General features: G+C 36.0%; 1 protein-coding gene across 1 annotated transcript in view; it reads left to right on the top strand.

Annotated features, from left to right (window-relative positions):
* The window catches only part of sicily (NADH dehydrogenase (ubiquinone) complex I, assembly factor 6 homolog sicily), a 102,474-nt gene that overhangs the window by 60,140 nt on the left and 23,900 nt on the right, over positions 1 to 18,434 (top strand). Inside the window, exon 7 of the mRNA XM_090390123.1 lies at positions 17,864 to 17,962. Coding sequence (XP_090246249.1) covers positions 17,864 to 17,962 — 99 coding nt within the window. The remainder of the gene's footprint in view (positions 1 to 17,863; positions 17,963 to 18,434) is intronic.

The following is an 18,434-nucleotide window of genomic DNA, read 5'->3' on the forward strand; positions in this document are numbered from 1 at the left end:
TTTGAACTCGGGTCTTTTCCACCTGGTTTGGGAAGGAGGGTGATTCTATCAATTGTGCTACCCAGGAGGGCTTCAATAGTCATATCATCAAAACCTTTCCCTCTCACCAATGTAGCAAGTTTTACTATCGCACCGATTCTGTTTTCTGCCAGTTTGACCATATGTCTTGAACAAACTGACTCTGGCCATGCATTTTCCATACGCATTTAACGTTGACGGTTTTACTTCTTTGAGCAATAAAGCTGTGATTCTGATACAGTCCACAATTGAGAAATGTTTCCATGCCTCCATCACTTCAATACATTCGGAATCAATTTTATCCAAAATCCATTGTGATGATTTTCTGATGTAATGAGTTTTAAAGGTGGATATAATACCTTGATCTGAATGAAAGAAGTTGTATTAACCTACTATAACTGTGGTGGTAGAAACATAACTTCAACATTTGGATGACTTAAATCTTTTGGATGCCTGACGTGCTATGCAATAGTAATAAAACTTTGAAATCTAGATTTTTCCACAAGTTCAATAGCACAGAACGTAACATGGAGATTTCCCAACAAAATAAAATACAGGGATTTCTCAATATTTTTTTTTTTTTTGACTAGCGAATCAACAGCGATGATTCAAAAAGAGTGGAAATGTTGAAAAATTACATCCAACATAATAGCAGGGTTTTCCCTACACAAAAGCTCAAAAATACCATGTTATGCGAGGTTTACTGACATTCTCTAACCATGTTATATAAGTACCACGCGTTGGGCGAAGATTGCCTCAATTTATCAATCATGTTAGAGCGAAACCGTGTTATATTGGGGTTGCCTGTATAAGGATTCATTTTTGTAATAAGGACTGATAGCCTCTCAGAATTAATAATGCTTAACTCAGTTGTTTATAAATATTTCTCATTAATTTTTCTCCTGGTCAACAGTACTGCATGGTACAATTAAAAATTCTCAGACTTGCATATTAAACATAGCTAAACCTAGACACTGTTCCTCTCAAAGTAGTCTCCTTAAGCAGTAATGCACTTTTGTCATTGTTGGTACAGTTTCTGGTAGCAGTTCTGAAACTGTTCTGGCTGGATAGCACAGAGCATATTTTGAATTATATGTCTAAAAATAACATCTTGTTCGCAGTGGTGGCAATGGACTTGTAAACATTGTTTTGTTAAAGAAATAATTGCATGGTAAGAGGTCAAGGAGGATGTGTTAACACAACAGTTTTATTTACAGATACGGTCCACAATTGAGAAAATTGTATGAGAAGACAGTCTTGTTGCATGAGAAGTAAGAAGTACGAGGATGTGTTGTTGGGTCACAACTTCCAATCTTTCACTGCCTGATGTTCTAGTTGCTTTCCTAGAATTGTCTCTTGCACCTGGTGAAACACCTGCACGTATCTTTCCTTATTTGCAGCAACACCTTCAGAAATGAATTCATAGTACACAGTATCATGATAATTAAAATGATAGATTAAAAAAATATAGCCACTTTCCCTTTCAACTTGCCTTCCCAAAAATTTTTTTGATTGCATTTTGATGAGTCAGTTTCCAAGTTGATGATTTTCACCTTGTGATTTGTTGAGATAATACTGTCTCATTCTTTGTGATGATGGACTCCAGAAACAATGGATCATCAGATATCCAATTCATTGTTAAATTAACACAAATTATCATCCAGTTATTGACATACAAGTTAGTGCAATTGCATCATTTCTGTACGTAGCCAACTACTTAAGTAGTTATAAATTGGCATCATTGAGTATATCTCATATTGTGAAAACCTTCACAATGTGTTGCCGTGATATTGCACTACCTCCAATAAGTAACGCTTCACCATATTGTTACTTATTCTCAGCAGATACCATCACCCATATGGCACCATTTCGGAGCTTATTGGCTCCTCATCAGTGGGCGGGCAGGTACCCTGGTGTTGCAATGATGACAACCCAGTTGCAAAGTATAACTCCACAATATAAGAGATGCCTGATGGTGTGGAGTAATTTAAATTACAGAATAGTTTAGGGCTGAAGCCTCTGGTTACGTAGGGAGTTAACTGATGTACAAGTTAGTGCAATTGCATCATTTCTGTACATAGCCAACTACTTAAGTAATTATAAATTGGCATCATTAACTACAGTGAAACTTCTCCTAACGGACACCTCTCTTTAACGGACATTTTCAAATTCCCCAACTCTCCTCTATTGGTTTTAACGTGTTTTCAGCTTCTGTCTAACGGACATTCTCTGTAATGGACACGGACAGGCAATCTGCACTGTTTCATTTAGATTAGCACTTAATTTGATCTCCCCATAACGGACAGCGGGCGAGCTCACGGCCCTTTTTCTAGGAACGTTTCTTCCACGTATTGCCTCAATCGTGCGTTTATTTTCTATTTCCGATTCTCTGAATTTTATCAAGGTTCACGTCGCGGTTCTAAACCCTTTTTCAATAATTTTAAGGCACATGTAAAACTTCTGATGAATTCGGTGTGTGTGCGGGGGGGGGGGGGGGGATTTTGTCGGCCTTTTGTCTTTTGAGTTTCAGTTTTCAGTTTTGTTCAGTGAAGTGCACAATGTCTTCTCGTAAACATTTAACTTTAAAGATAAAGTCGAACTCATTAATGCATATGATCAGCAAAAAAATAGTGTTCGCAATCTCGCTGCAAAATTCAAAATCGGGAAGACGCAGGTAAGCGACATCCTAAAGAAAAAAAAATGAACTGCTCAAACAATTTTGGCAACACGTAAATGATCAGGTTCAAAAATCATTCCCGAAAACTGTTGGACTTCAAATTGACAATTTTACGTATGAGTGGTTTGTCGCGCATGTGCTAAAAAAATTCCCATTAATGGGCCTATTATTAGGGAAAAAGCTTTGGAGGTTGCGAAATCCTATGGGAGTAAATGAGTTCAAAGCTTTTGTGGGATGGCTAGACAAGTTCAAAACTCGGCATAAAATTTCTTGGAAAACCGTAAGTGGTAAAGGTGGATCTGTTGATACTGGGGTTGTAACAGAGTGGACCGTCAAATTGGAAGATTTATGTCGTGATTTTGAAGCTAAGGATATTTACAACTGTGACGAAACAGGGTTGTTTTTTAAAGCTCTTCCTGAAAAAACAATGAGTCTAAAAAACGAAAAGTGCCAGGGCAGAAAAATTTCTAAGGAACGCTTGACTGTACTATTGTGTACAAATATGCTGGGAGACTTTGAACAACCTCTTGTTATAGGAAAACCATAAAATCCTCATTGTTTCAAGGGCATAAAGTTGAATTTTTTGAATGTTGACTGGAAGTCTAATAAAAAAGCGTGGATGACACGAGATATCATGAGCGAACGGATAAGTCACTTTAACCAAAACACGATTCGTCAAAACAGAAAAATTATTCTTTTCATGGATAATGCTGCATCTCACCCGCACGTTGAATTTTATCATTCAAATCGTTTTACTGCACCAAACACATCTGCAGAGTGTCAGCCCTTGGATCAAGGGATAATAAAAAATTTTAAACTTCACTACAGAAAACATGTTTTAAGACATCTCATTGCAAACATGAATGATGTAACATGTGCGAGTGACCTTGCAAAGAAACTCAGCATACTAGATGCGATTCAATGGATTTCCTCTTCAGTAAACGCAATTAGAAAACAAACTTTCATGAACTGTTTTGTAAAGTCTGGCTTTTCAAACGCAAAAATTGAAGTTGTGAACAGCAATGTGGAGCACCAAGAAGAACAAGAACTTCAAGATCTATTGATAATGTACGATACTTCCGCTACAAGTGACCCTGGCTACAAAGATATAGACTTGAACCTCACTACAGAAGATGGTGCTCTAGATATCAACGACATTATAATCGATATTTTTCAAGAAGTTCCTCATGAGGATGAGAAATGGAAGGAGGTCATTCTGTCGAAGAACATATTAACGACGAACCACCGATGAAAATAGAAGAAGCGCTCATACAAATCAATCATTTAAAAATGTTTTTCGCCGCTGAAGAAGATACTGAAGGACTTTCGATGGTTTCTTCACCCCAAACAAATGTTGAAAACAAAATTATCAGCCGGAAGAAGGTGCAGAAGAAAATAAGTGATTACTGTATGTATTTTTCTTAAGATAAAGTCATAATATGCATAGTACAATTGTATGTATATTATTTACAAAAATATTGTGCAAAATCTGTATATATTTCAATTTAATTTTACATTAAATATTTAACGATTTTTCTTTCTTTCTTTTTTTTTCTCCCTCAGACTTCTTGTTAGCGGACACTTCTCTCTAACAGACACATTCTCGTTCCTCATGGCTGTCCGTTAAAGGGAAGTTTCACTGTATTCTGTAATCTAAATTACTCCACACCATCAGGCATCTCTCTCGTATTGTGGAGTTATACTTCATAATGGGTTGTCATCATTGCAACACCAGGATACCTGCCCACTCACCGATGAGTAGCCAATAAGCTCCGAAACGGTGCCATATGGGTGATGGTATCTACTGAGAATAAGTAACAATAGTCTTCTCCTATGGTGAAGCGTTACTTATTCAAGGTAGTGCAGTATCATGGCAACTCGTTGTGAAGGTATTCACAATATGAGATATACTTAACTGCTTGTTCACCCAAAACTGCTGCATGACAGTTGTCATGGAATTTTAAAAAATGGGGAACTTTTTTTAAAAAATGGGGAATTTTAAAAAAATGGGGAAAATGGTGTTGCTGAGAATGTTGTGCCTTCGATGCACACTGATGATCAATACAATAACTGGATGACAGAATAGTTCAGGGCTAAACCTCAGGTTATGTAGGGAGTTAACTCACGTACAAGTTAGTGCAATTGCATCATTTCTGTAAGTAGAAATGATGATTTCTATTAATTTAAAGCTTCTGCAATTTTATTAACTGTCATGCAGCAGTTTTGGGTGAACAAGCAGGTAAAGGGCTTCCAGCCTGGTCATTGCCTTCTGAACGTAAAGGGCTTCCAGCCTGGTCATTGCCTTCTGAACTTTCTCTTCATCCTTTGAATCTACAATTCTGTTTTCTTGGTAGTATGAGACGGAGAATCCTTTCCATAAACCTGATAGCATCATTCCCGCTGTTACAGAAGCAGATTTCCGTAAGCACTGGCAAAGTGTGATATTTGCAGGTTGTTCTAAATTTGATATTTCACACACATACAGATTAAATAAACACTTCAGATGCACACAGCAAAAAAAACATGCTGAATGAATAACAAATTTCAGTTGCAAATTTATTGGTTGCAGTGCCATGGAGTCAGTCAGGGCATTTGTTGATTGCACTACATTTTTATTAGTATTAACAAATGCTAACAGGTGCACGGTACTGCAACGGGTGCCCTGTTAGCTCTGTCATGGCGCAACATCATCATGGTAGGAATTGGAGGAACAGATATTCCTGATCCCGCCTGTACCCATTACAGTTTGGTGCAGATACGTCGATGACATCTTCACCGTCATCATCCCATGTGGTTCGGAGGCAACACTACTAGAGTACCTCAATTCTTTATCAGTATTCATCCAGTTCACTTTAGAATTAGAAGTAGACGGATCCCTTCCATTCTTAGATGTTCTAGTAAAGCATGTGGGCCCATCGCCTAGAGACCTCAGTATACCGTAAGTCAATGTGGTGCGGGCAGTTTACCAACTACAGATCGGACCACGCCCCTAGCCATCTCAACAGCACCGCCCGCACTGTATTCTCCTGAGCTTGGAGCCATTCCAGCTCAGAGGAAGCTAGGTGCACTGAGATTTCCAGGGTAAAATCTGACCTGGTCACATTGTGGTTATCTAATCCACATATTAGACAAGTGCTTGCTACAAGCGCAAGAGCTTGCAATCTACCTTGAGACCATCATCACCACATGACAGTATGCCTACTGCCTATATTCCCTACTATCACAGGGCATGTCAAACCAGATTTTTGAAAATCCTAAGGGAATATCACATAAAAATGTGTACAACCTGCCTGGTAGGAGCTTTATAATTCCCTGGTTTATAATGTGAAAACTCTGGGTCGCCCCTTTTTTGTGTAGTGGAGTGGTAAACCACATAACTTGCAAAGATTGTGGCAGTTGCTACATAGGAGAGAGCTCAAGACGCTTTCAGACCACCTTGCAGAGCATGACAGATCAATTCGCCTTGGTGACACTGACCACTCTGCAATTGCAGAACATTTCTGATCAACCCACCATGACCTTAACCCTAAACGAGATTACGAAGTGATCGACCTGCCACTGGCTCTGGCTAGAGTTGCTCAACATAGCATGCAATTCAAGCACCATGAATCACTGTAAGGGCAAGGCTACACCCTATCTTGGAAACAACTGTTTTGAAGCTGGATAAATGCTGGCAGCAAACCCACAGAAGTTTGTGCACCAACAATGAGCGCAAATCTAGTAGTTGAATGTTCAGTCTCACGGCCATGCATGCATCACGGTGCGCACAACTCTGTATCTATTAAATTTTTGTCTCTAATGTCATTATTCCGTTAGAATCTGTATATTGCTGATGAAGGGGTCCATTTTACTCTGAGAGCTACATTCTTGTCATTTGTCATTAAATTTATTACTGAATATATATACAGTATCATTAATCTCCTTAAAAAAAAACTCTTACTATATTGCCTGATATAGAAAGGTTTTGTTTTTTGTTTTTTTCACCCATCCATCTCCTCTAATAATTCGTCTGGTTCTTTGAATTTATTCAAACTACTCATGCCCACAACACCACATGGAAGTTTGTTCCAACAATTACCCGCTGGCTGAAAGCAAATTTCCATGCATCTGGCCTGCAACCATCCTTCCGTGGTTTAAATTTGTCTCCTCATGATGTTATCTGAGCAAGAGTAAGGATATCATCAGTGCAGATGTGCTGTCCTAGCAGCACATCTTTTAGGATATATCTTTTAGATTTTTTTAGTCTTTAAGATCAAATTGGGAGTAAATTGGTTAAATATCGCTTACCTGTAGAAAAATGTTTGGGGGAATTGATTGTTATTATAGTATATGTTTATGTACATTATTATGAATTATTATTATGTAACAGGTTAGTGCATTAGCATCATGTTTGTATGTAGTGAATTACAAAAATGGTAAAATGGCATAATTTTTATCATATCTCATATTCTGAATATCTTCACAATGCCCCTTTTGCTTTGTGAAGATATACCTTCACAATGCCCATTTTGGCATTTTCGTTAATTCACTACATACAAACATGATGATAATATACCAACCTGTTACGTTTAGTAAATTTACCATAAGTTGGGGCTCTAGCCCTAAATAATTTTTTCAGAATTATTATTATTATTATTGTTATTTCTGTGCTGACCAAGAACACAATGATATATATTTTTAAAATATTTTTATGATTTTTAAAATGCAAATAGATGAACTTAAAAGAATTTTGAAGAAGTGCTATTCAAATCTATAATTGATTTTGCTTTGTTATTTCATTTTTTTGCACAAAATGAAAAATAAAAAATTGACTAACTGTAGTGAAACATATATGTATTTCAAACATTTGGTACTTGAGGCTTGTCACAGGCATTCTCTCAGATATGACAAGCTAGGGTTTGCTACCTGAGCATCTAAAACACTGATGAAATTGATATTCAGGTAATAACACAAAAGACAAAAGTGAGAGACAAACGAAAAGGCTTGAAAATTTTGGGAAAGATATAGAACAAGCAGTATCAGGAGAGTGAGAACAGATTTTGATATTTGATTAAAAATCTCAGAACAGGAGGGGAACAATAACTAAAATAATCAAAAATGATAAGGGTGAAACTAAAACAAAAGGGAAGGATATTTTAGAAGTATGGGGTAAATACTCTGCTGGATTGCTAAATGAATGAGCTGAAGATAAAAGAGAAAGATTGCAATAGGAGAAATTTTGGATATTGTCTCTGTTATTATTGAGGTAGAAAAGGTTATGAGAATGTCAAGTATTGAAAGGCAGTAAATGTAACTGAAATTAGATGTGAAATGGTAAAAGCTGGAGGGGGAAATAGTATCCAGGTGGCTACATTGCATTATCCAGAGGTTTCCATAAAGAAGTTCTAGAGGCTTGGGGAAAGGGCATTAATTATACCATATATAAAAAAAGGGAAATAAAAAAAAACTGAATGTGGCAATTAGAGAAAAATTCCATTCCTAAGGGTTCCAGGTATAAGGGTTCTGCAAGTATAGAGAAGAGGTTTAGAATTGTTGTTAAATGTAACCTTGGGGAAGACCAGTCAAGTTTTAGACCAAAAAGAGGATGCCAGACTCAAAAGATCACATCAGAGATAATCTTTTTAAGTGGAATTAAAAAATTTGTATAAAAATTGTGAGGTTGGTGTCAACAGGTCTATATCCTTCCTAAAATGAGGCTTCCAAACTTGTATTCAGTATTCAAGATGGAGCACAACTATTGCTTTATGCAATTTGATAAACACCTTTTTTGTCCCTGCTGTAAAAATTCTTGTATATCATTGAGAGAACCCAGTGAGCTGTCCTAGTAGCTTGTCTGCAGTGCTCAGTTTTTTTTTTTTTTTTTTTTTATAGTTTAATATGAGATTTGGTTATAGAAAGATCAATTTCAAGGTTAGTAAAGATGTCTGAACAATCTGATTCTGTGATAGACAATAAGAATTACATTTTTTGGCACAAAGAGAATTTCTGAAAATATTGCACATGTACAAAAAGCAGTTATTTATAATTGATGTCTTGGATGATATGGGGTTGAATAGTCTTGGTCACCATACTTCCTAGATCTGAATTTCTGTGATTACTTCCCATCAGGATACCCAAAGGAATAATACACACATTCTACAGGAATAATACACATTCTGTTGAAGAACTGAAAACTGAAATCACAGCTACTTCAGGCATCTCTGAAGAAACTGTTTACGTGTAAACTTAATTTAACATTCTGTGAACAGTCTTGAATGCACACTCACTTACTGAATATATATATTTTTTTTAATAATAAACTGCCATGTGTTATGTGCTCAATGACACCAAACTCAATAATACTAGTGCAATACATCAAAAAATAATTTTGATTAATATTCAAAACTGTTGTATCTTTTCTTGATGATAAATTAAAGGTTTTGAGGAATTTGGTATGAAAATTGTTTAAAACAAAACAAACAAAAATTATGAAAGTTGGAGAAACAATGAAAATTTGCTAATGAACAAATACAGTTGGGCCTCTATATAACAAAATTGATAATTTGCTTGAAAAAATTCATTAAACAGACATTTCGCTATAAAAAAATATAACCTTTTCAACAATGAAAAATACTAATTCAACATTCAGAAATATAGTAAAAGATGGGAAATAAATCAGAAATAAGTGGGAATGAATAAATTTTCTAACATTTTAAAACAATTAATTTATTAATAGATACATATTAAGAAATGACTACTTACATGATGCACATAATATATTAGTACACTTTTAAGAATTATTTCGTAAAATATTTAATTTTTTGTTATACACTGGATTTTACTGTACAAAGGGTACTAGGAAAGTTTTGCAATATGACGCAACAATGAATCACAGGAAGCTGCTTGTTGCTGCATGTTGAGACATGTTCATACGTGCATAGTAGCCGCCGTGCCAAGTCGATGGGCTCAGTTATTCATTAGTAGTCAGAGTGTAAAGTGCTTGCGATGGCATCGTGGTCTCGAAATGAGATAAGGACAGTTTTGCGGTATAATTTCGTGCGTGGTTTAGCCATAGACCAGTGCTTAGAAGAAATGACTCTTGCACTAGATGATGATTGTCCACATCGTACAACGATATTCAGGTGGTATAGAGAATTCCAAAGGGGAAATTTCACTCTGGAGGATTCTGAGAGGCCGGGAAGGCCACGAACGTCAGTTACGGAGGAAAACGTTACTGCTGTGAGGAAAATGCTTGACGAAAACAGGCGAGTGACCTACCAACAGATAGAGGATACTTTGGGCCTAAATGCACCAGCAATTCGTTCGATTCTGCAAGATCATTTGCACGTGAAGAAACTTTGTTCTCTCTGGGTGCCGCATCAACTGACTGAAGAGCAGATGACACGACGTGTGACTTGGTGCCGGGAGATGTTAAAAAAGTTTGATAAGGGACAATCTCGGTATGTGAACAACATCGTGACAGGTGACGAGACTTGGCTGTACTATTACGATCTGCCGACCAAGGCTCAAAACAAAGTTTGGGTCTTTGATGATGACGACACACCCGTAATTGTCAGAAAATCCCGATCTGTAAAGAAGAAAATGATAGCTGTATTTTTCAAATCGAGTGGAATTGTGGAACGTGTCGTTTTGGACACGCAGAAGACAGTCACAGCTAAGTGGTATACTGAACAATGCCTGCCTAAAGTCGTTGGATCTATGAAGAACCTGCGGCCAAAGTCAAGAATGGACACTTGGTACCTCCATCACGATAATGCTGCAGCTCACCGCGCCAAAGCCTGCACCGAATATTTGACCACGACAGGACTGAAACTTCTAGAGCACCCTCCCTACAGTCCAGACCTTGCTCCCTGCGACTTTGCACTGTTCCTGCATGTGAAAATGAAGCTAAAAGGGAGGCGGTTTTCCAGTGATGAGGACCTTCTACGGGCTTGGGACAACGAGTGTGTTTTACTCCCTAGTGAAACTTGGCAGAACTGGTTTAAAGATTGGTTTCGGAGGATGGAGAGGTGTATTGAATGTAGAGGAAATTACTTTGAAAAAATTAAATAAACAAAGCTGTATTGCAAAACTTTCCTAGTACCCTTTGTACATCATTCAAATGCTGCCAACATTTCATGTTTGGAAGGTTTAATATTGCCCTTGTTGCCCTCATCCTCATCCAACTCATTGTCGATATTGTCACTAGTTCTTTGAATGCTCTCCAAAATGATGGAGTCACTCGGATATTCAGCTATTATGACATCATTATCAACTCCTAAAAATTCATCAAGAACAATTTATCGAGTAATCAAAACCTCTCCCTTGGAGTTGTTCCCAAGATTGATCAATGTCTTGTAATAGTTCATCCCTCTCATCGCTGTTAATTGGTGTTTTAGCAAAACCTGCTTTAAAACAATTCTTAATCGTTGTTTCCATCACATTTTGGCTCCATGCTTTCACCAACTCTGATATGCACATCCACATATCTATAACAGAATCTATAGGTTGGTTAGTTTATATTCTCAGCATAATTTTTTTCAGTATATGCCTTTGGTAGTGCATTTTCAAATTCTTTGATAATGCCTTGGCCCATTGGCTGCAGTTTAGATGAGTTTAGTGATTTTTCTGTTTTCTTTCATAATCTTTCTATCGAAATTTAAAATCCACTGTTTAAAATTTCACTTGTCTGTCATCCAAGATTTTTTGTTGTTGTTGTTGTCGTCATCCAACTCTAACAACTTTACTCCTTTGAAACATTGAGGTTGTTTGCTTTTACTTATTACTAAAAGCTTCAGTTTTTCATTACCAGCCCATATTTACACCAACCAAAACTGTAATTCTCTCCTAACTATCTTTACCACCTAAACATTTATCACCTTAAAAAGTCAGTGTCTTGTTCGGCAAACATTTAAAAAATAGACCTGTTCCATCAACGTTGAATATGCCTTTCAGCTGGTAGTCCTCCATAATTATTTTAAAAACTGTTTCTTTCCAATGGGTACAGCCTTTTTTGATTACAACTCCACTTTCACCAGAAATAACTTTTTCGAGTAAGCCATGGCACTTTTTAAATTTGTCCAGCCAACCAGAACTGGCTTGGAATGTGTTATGCCCCAGAAAAGATGCGTACTCCATAGCCTTTTCTTTTATTAATGGCCCTGATATTGGCTTGTTTTGATCTTGAATCAACTTCTCCCACTTAAAAATGATTTCATCTACATCTTCGTACAGGCATAATTTCACACGCTTCCGACTGGGTCACATTTTCTCAAACAGTTTGAAAATCGAAACACGGTTTTTCAGAATGGTTGACACTACTGGCAGGGATACCAAATTTTAAAGTGATTTCTTTTTTTTTTAACTCTCCGATCTACTCTATTAAGCACTTCCAGTTTTTCCATTATACTCAAGGATTTCCTCTTAGACATTGTTAGGTGGGCGCCTCCGTAGCCAGGTGGGAAGGAGCAGTAGTGCGTATCACATGCTTCTTGATTAGACTGAGGTTCGAGCCCATCACCACCAAATACGGAAGATGCGGAAAGGTCAGGGAATGACCACCGCATATCCTGGAGCAGTAAAGAATCAGATTCAGATACCTTAGTGAGGAGCAATAGATTTTGTAATTGGTTAATGCAAGATTCAACATACTTTTTTCTTATGGTTTATGATAAAATTTTCATTAAAACTGACACACTCTTCAATATCTTACAAACTAAAATTATAGATATTCCATATTGCATTGAAAGAATCAATGAAACAATAAATTCACTCGAAGATCTGTGCAAACATTTTGATGATATATATGAGAAGTTTCAAGAATGTTGCAAAGAAAATAACTTGATTGAATCAAAATGTCGTACAAAACGTCCAATTAAAGAAGAAAGAGAAAGAATATTCTGTCTAATATTGCATGATATCTTGAAGCATATGGAAGCAAGATACAGTGAGTTTAAAAATTTACAATTTATTTCATTAGTCAATAGTAAAAAGTTTCAAAAACTAGCTAGTCAAATTGATAAGGATGCATTAGAAAGTTTAGAAAAGAGTTACGGTGACATCTGCAATGTCATAAGACTCAGAACTGATCTAGCTGGAATTTATAATGCACAAGTGTTCTGGGATAAATCAATTCAAAATTTGCTTACTTTCGTGTTTCAAAATGAACTCGAACAAATATTCCCTGAAGCGGTGAAGCTGCTGCAATTGATTTTAACAATTCCAGCTACAATAGTTTCTGTTGAGAGGTCATTTTCAGCTTTGAAAAGAATCAAAAGCTTCACCAGAAATAGAATGAAAAATGAAAGGCTTTTGTCACTTGCTTTAATTTCCATTGAAAAGGAAAGATTAATTAAAATGGAACAAAGTCCAACTTACAATATCTATGAAAAAGTGACCAATATTTTTAATACTAGCAAAGAGAGAAGAATGGTGTTCATCTACAAATAAAAACTGGCACCTCTGTAGCAAGGTGGGCAGGAGCAGCAGTGTGTAGCACACACACTTCTTGATTAGATCAGGGTTCAAGCCCATGACCACCAAATACGAAGGATGCGGAAAGGTCAGGGAATGACCACCTCATATCTCCAGAGCAATATGGCCTTAGTTGCTAATGCTCCTAAAAACCGAATAACAACAACAAATAAAACTGTGAGTAAATATTTTTTGTTTAAAATATTTTTACATATTGTTTTATGGCGACGTGCATCCATAGCCGAGTGGGCAGGAGCGGGAGTGCAGTAGCACACGCTCTTTGAGTAGACCGGGGTTCAAGCCCCTGACTGCTGAATACGGTCAATCTGCCAACCTGCACTGGACCAGCGTGGCAGATTATGGTCCATTTCCCTCAGCATGAATTGTTGAGGAGGCTTCCATCCTGCAGTGGGTTGATAATGGCTGCACTTTACTTTTTACTTTTTATGGGGACAGGGCCTTTTGCTTACAATTTACTTTATAAAAAACTTCTGCCTACCCCGAGTATTTACTCACGGCACGTGCCTGCTACCATGTAAACAGAGACAGGTGAAAGGGTGCATGACTCATTTCTGCAAGACAACAGGTGAATTTCCGGGATAAAGGAAAATCACTCCCTCCTAATTCTTTGATAGGGTTCTTACAGTATAAAACAGGTTGACCAGAGCCTTTGTCTGCATCAGGAATATGCCTTAATCTTTGCCAATGGCTGTGGACACATATAGCAGTTGACCAGCGCAACTTCTTGGTACAGTGGAGATAGTTGAATAGGTTTTACGGGATTAATTGTTGAAGGGATTAAGTCTTAATCCTCTTAGCTCTTAATTCGTTCTTTCTACAGCATCAGCTCTATTGCCTAAAGGTCAGAGGTGCAAACAATGCGTACCCAGGTCTCTCGAAATCAGTTCATTATATGAGAATTTTCTTCATTATACGGAAACTATTTTCAATGTAATAACCAGGGGGAAATAAAAAAAGTTTGCTAAATAGGAAATTTCGCTATGTAGAAGTTCGTTAAAGACAGGTCTGACTGTACCTGAATTAGAACATGAAGATGGAAGATTAAACATAAGAATAAAAAATAAAATAAAGCAGTGTATGAAGTCAGTTAAACAAATTTATTTGTTTCAGAAAATAAATTAGCTGCTTATAGCACAGTTTAAGCATGCTTTAACTTATGGCGCTTGAGCGTTGGGTAAGAAATAAAGGAATTGATCAAACATTAGAATCTTCAGAATTTAGAGTTTAAAAAAATAAATGGAACAATAGGTGAAAGCAGTGGCAAAGCCATATTACAAATGAGGAAATAAGAAAGAATCTTAGGGTAATAAATATCCAGTCAACAGTAGATAAAGCAAACTTTAGATATTGAGGGATGAGGGAGATTAGCTGAATATATATTTGAAGGAAAAAGTGAATAATAATAGGCTGCAAGGCATACCAAGAGAAAGATGGATTGACGGTGTCAAGCAAAGATTTAGAAAAAAAGAGGCATTCTCTAGCTAGGGTTAAAGGTCTAACACAGTGGTTCTCAATGGGGGCAATATTGCCCCCTAGGGTTTAAATATTGGTTTTTGGATGGCCAAAAAATCATGGGTATTACAATGGTTTGTGGCCCTCCAAAATTCAACCCTACCCAACGACACCTTATTCCTTAATATTTAATTTCTGTCATTGGGTTTTCTTTTCCCCTGCCACAACTGATTTTTAACATATAGGTATATTATATTAGGAGTGAGTGAGAAATTTTGATAAAATGAAGATGGTGGGCGTGATTTGATTCGACCACCTTTGCTTTTTATAGTCATTAAATGCCTAAGTGGTTTCAGAGGTAATGTCTCCACAATCCTTGGCGTTTGCGGCTTTCTGACAGCTGTGACCTTGGCGCCGGCGGAGTGATGGGTGTGGGTTATTTATTAATTCTTTTGTTTCATTAGTCAATATATGAGGCACGGATGGGATGAGGAAATGTTTCAGTCTGTTGTTTCTACTTTCATTTAGAAAGTAGAAACAACAGACTCAAATTGTCATTTAGACAATTAGCAATGATTTATTGTTTCCTTGTGGAAGTTATTTTTGATCCACAGTACTTTTGTGAGTGACATGGGCTATGAGAGTGTATTGTTTAGATTTTATGTCTTTGTGGCGACTTTCACAATGAGATACCAGGTATTGCACTACTTCAAATAAATAACGCTTCTCTAGTAGAGGAGACTACTGTTATTTATTCTCAGTGGGCACCACCACCCAGACGCGTTTCGAAGCTTGTTGGCTCACTAATCAGTGGGCGGGCAGGTACCCTGGTAATGCAGACATGCCATCACGGTTGTGAAGTTAATTCCACAATATGAGAGATGCCAAATGGTGAAGATAATAATAATATTTTGAAGACAAATGCTCAAGGTATAATACGTTATGGGTTGAAATTAACTATATAATATCAGTGTAAATAGACCATAGTTTACCCATAATCTAAACGATGTTGTTACACTACGTAAGTAGTTAAACTTATGGGTAAACTACGTTGTATTTACACTGATATTATATATTTAATTCTTTGTAGTTATTCAACCCATCATCAATCATGTAAAGTGCTGAAAAGAAAAAGTGTCGACCTGGATGAACATCTAGTTTATGGTTTTATTGAAAGCCCATTCGACTCAAGACAGCTCATGTGTCTTATGCTTATGTGTAATAGTTCTTTTTCAAATGAGGCTATGAAACTATCAAGACTTTTAGATCACTTAAAAAGGAAACATCCTGATAAAGTTGGTAAACATATCAAATATTTAAAAAATTTTAAATTGAATTTTGAGCAACGTAACACTGTTACTTCCTTATTTAAGAACACACACAAACAAATGATAATGGAATGATTGTGTCTTATAAAATTGCAGAAATCATTGCAAAAACTGGTAGTGCTCATACATTTGCTGAGACCATTATACAACCTGCATTAGAGACTTTAATAATTTTAACAATGATGCATCAAAATCCTTCCAGCATTTTAAAAGCATTGCCATTGAGCAACCATTCAATTCGAAGACAAATCAATGAGATGTGTATAAGATTGAAGAGCAGCTAATTGACAAACTAAAACTGAGAAAATTTTCTATTCAGATTGATGAATCCACAGTTACTGACAAGACCTTTCTAATCGCATATGTTCTTTATTTTGCTGATGATTGTAAATTGCAAGAAGAAACGTTTGTAAAATCTATAGAAACTGTCTGTACCGGAGCATCCATTTTTGCTGCTTTCATGGTTTGATGAAAAACAAGTACCATTGGAAAATTTGGTATCCTGTGCCACTGATGGTGCTACCTCTGTGGTTGGAAGACAAAGGTTTTATAGCCCACCTAAAGGAAGTATGTCCCGAAGTTCTTGTAATACACTGCATTGCACCGACGTCATCTGGTTGCAAAAAATATTAGTCCAGTTCTTTTTCAATCTCTCAGTATAGTTATTAAAACCATCAATAAAATAAAGTCACATAGCAAATATGATCCCCTTTTCAGAAAATTTTGTTGATAATGAAGAACAGTATGTAAGACTTCTTTTACATACAGAAGTCAAATTAATTACGGTGATAGACTGTAAATGCATATTATAAAAGCCTTCACTGAAAAACTGCAATTTTTTAAAGCAATTTAATGAGAAAACAATTTCATGGTATATAAGAGTTAGCTGAAATCAGTGAATCTTTCACCAAGAATGACCTTAAGAATTATTCAGATCATTTGTGTTCTTTAAAAGGTGAAATGAAAAATGGATTTTCAGATTTATTTTATTTTGAAGTAAAGCTGTGGATGTTAGATCCAATTGTATGCGATGCTGGGTCTGCTACTGAGGAAATTCAAGAAATCATTGAATTAAAATGTAACGAAGAATGCAAATATAAATTCAAAAAAGGTGGAATGGCTGAGTTGTAGTGATAAAACTTCTTTATCCAACAATGTGGTCTGAAATGGCCAAAGTACTTCTTTGTTTTCCACCATCTTATATGGTCGAAAGTGTTTTAGTTCAGTAAATGAAATAATATCAAAGGAAAGAAACATGAATCAATATGTTTTCAAGAAGAGATATTATTATTATTATTAGCCATATGGTGCAAGGAGCCTGAGGCTTTTGCTGCACCAGCCAAAAAAAAAAAAAAATTCTGAGTTACCCTGAGAGAGAGAGAGAGAGAGAGAGAGAGAGAGAGAGAAGTAGAAGGGAATCACCAAGGAAGAGAAGAATGATGATATCCAGCTCAGGACCCTGGGTGTGCCAAGCCCATACTCACCAGATGTGAGCCTCTGGGGTTATTAGAATTATACTTACTAACATCATACTGAACATTGAACTTTTAGCTAAGAAGCATCAGGCTCAAGGATCACATTAATAAAAAGAGTAAGCATAAAGTATCTTGTTTAAAATTTTATGGGGGGCAATTAGGAAAAAAAATTGTCTAAAAAAGCCCTTTAGGGGGCAATAATCAAAAAAAGATTGAGAAACACTGGTATAAAGGGTCAATACTCTGAAGAAAAAAAAAAAAAAAAAAAAAAACCAAGAGTATAAAGTTCAGTGATTCTGGTACATATATGTTTTTTAAAAAATATATGAAGTTTGTTACCCTTGAACAAACTTCATATATTTGTTTAAGTTTTAGATACTTTAATTAACTTTTATTACTTTGCTTGTACAATAGAACACTAATGAAATTCTTTACTTTAGCATGGACTGTCACAGGATATTTTTAGAGGCAAACTCACTGAAGCATTAACAAGTGTAATTTATGAAACTGCTTCTGTAGCACATAAACACTTGCATATAGTAAGTTTTTTTTATAATTTTCAATCAATACTTTTATAATTATTGTTATAAAATTATACTTCCTTATTGTTTTCTAATTTTCTATACTGAATTACATATTTTACCTAACATTTTTTTATATTTAATATACACAGTAGATGATCTACTGTATATTTTATTGACACATAAATAAATGATTGTGTATATTAATTACATAAGCTTAATTTTAATTGTGTAGCTGAAATATAGTTTTTCAGATAATATGTGTTTTTTAATTTTTGTTTCACTGCAGGTCACATAAATTTGAATTTTCCTGCAATTGAAATTAACAGTTAGAGCATAACAATTATTTAGGAATTGTTCATTGTCCGAAAGTTTATTAGAAGATGATTTATTCAAAATTATTGTGTTAAAGAAAATTAGAAATTTACCATGCTATGTTTTTACTGCAACTATGCGAAATATTTTGCATAGTTGCAGTAAATTTCATTCC

This window comes from Mastigoproctus giganteus, chromosome 2, assembly GCF_048544385.1.
Source record: "Mastigoproctus giganteus isolate SK-2022 chromosome 2, ASM4854438v1, whole genome shotgun sequence".
Lineage (NCBI taxonomy): Eukaryota > Metazoa > Arthropoda > Arachnida > Uropygi > Thelyphonidae > Mastigoproctus > Mastigoproctus giganteus.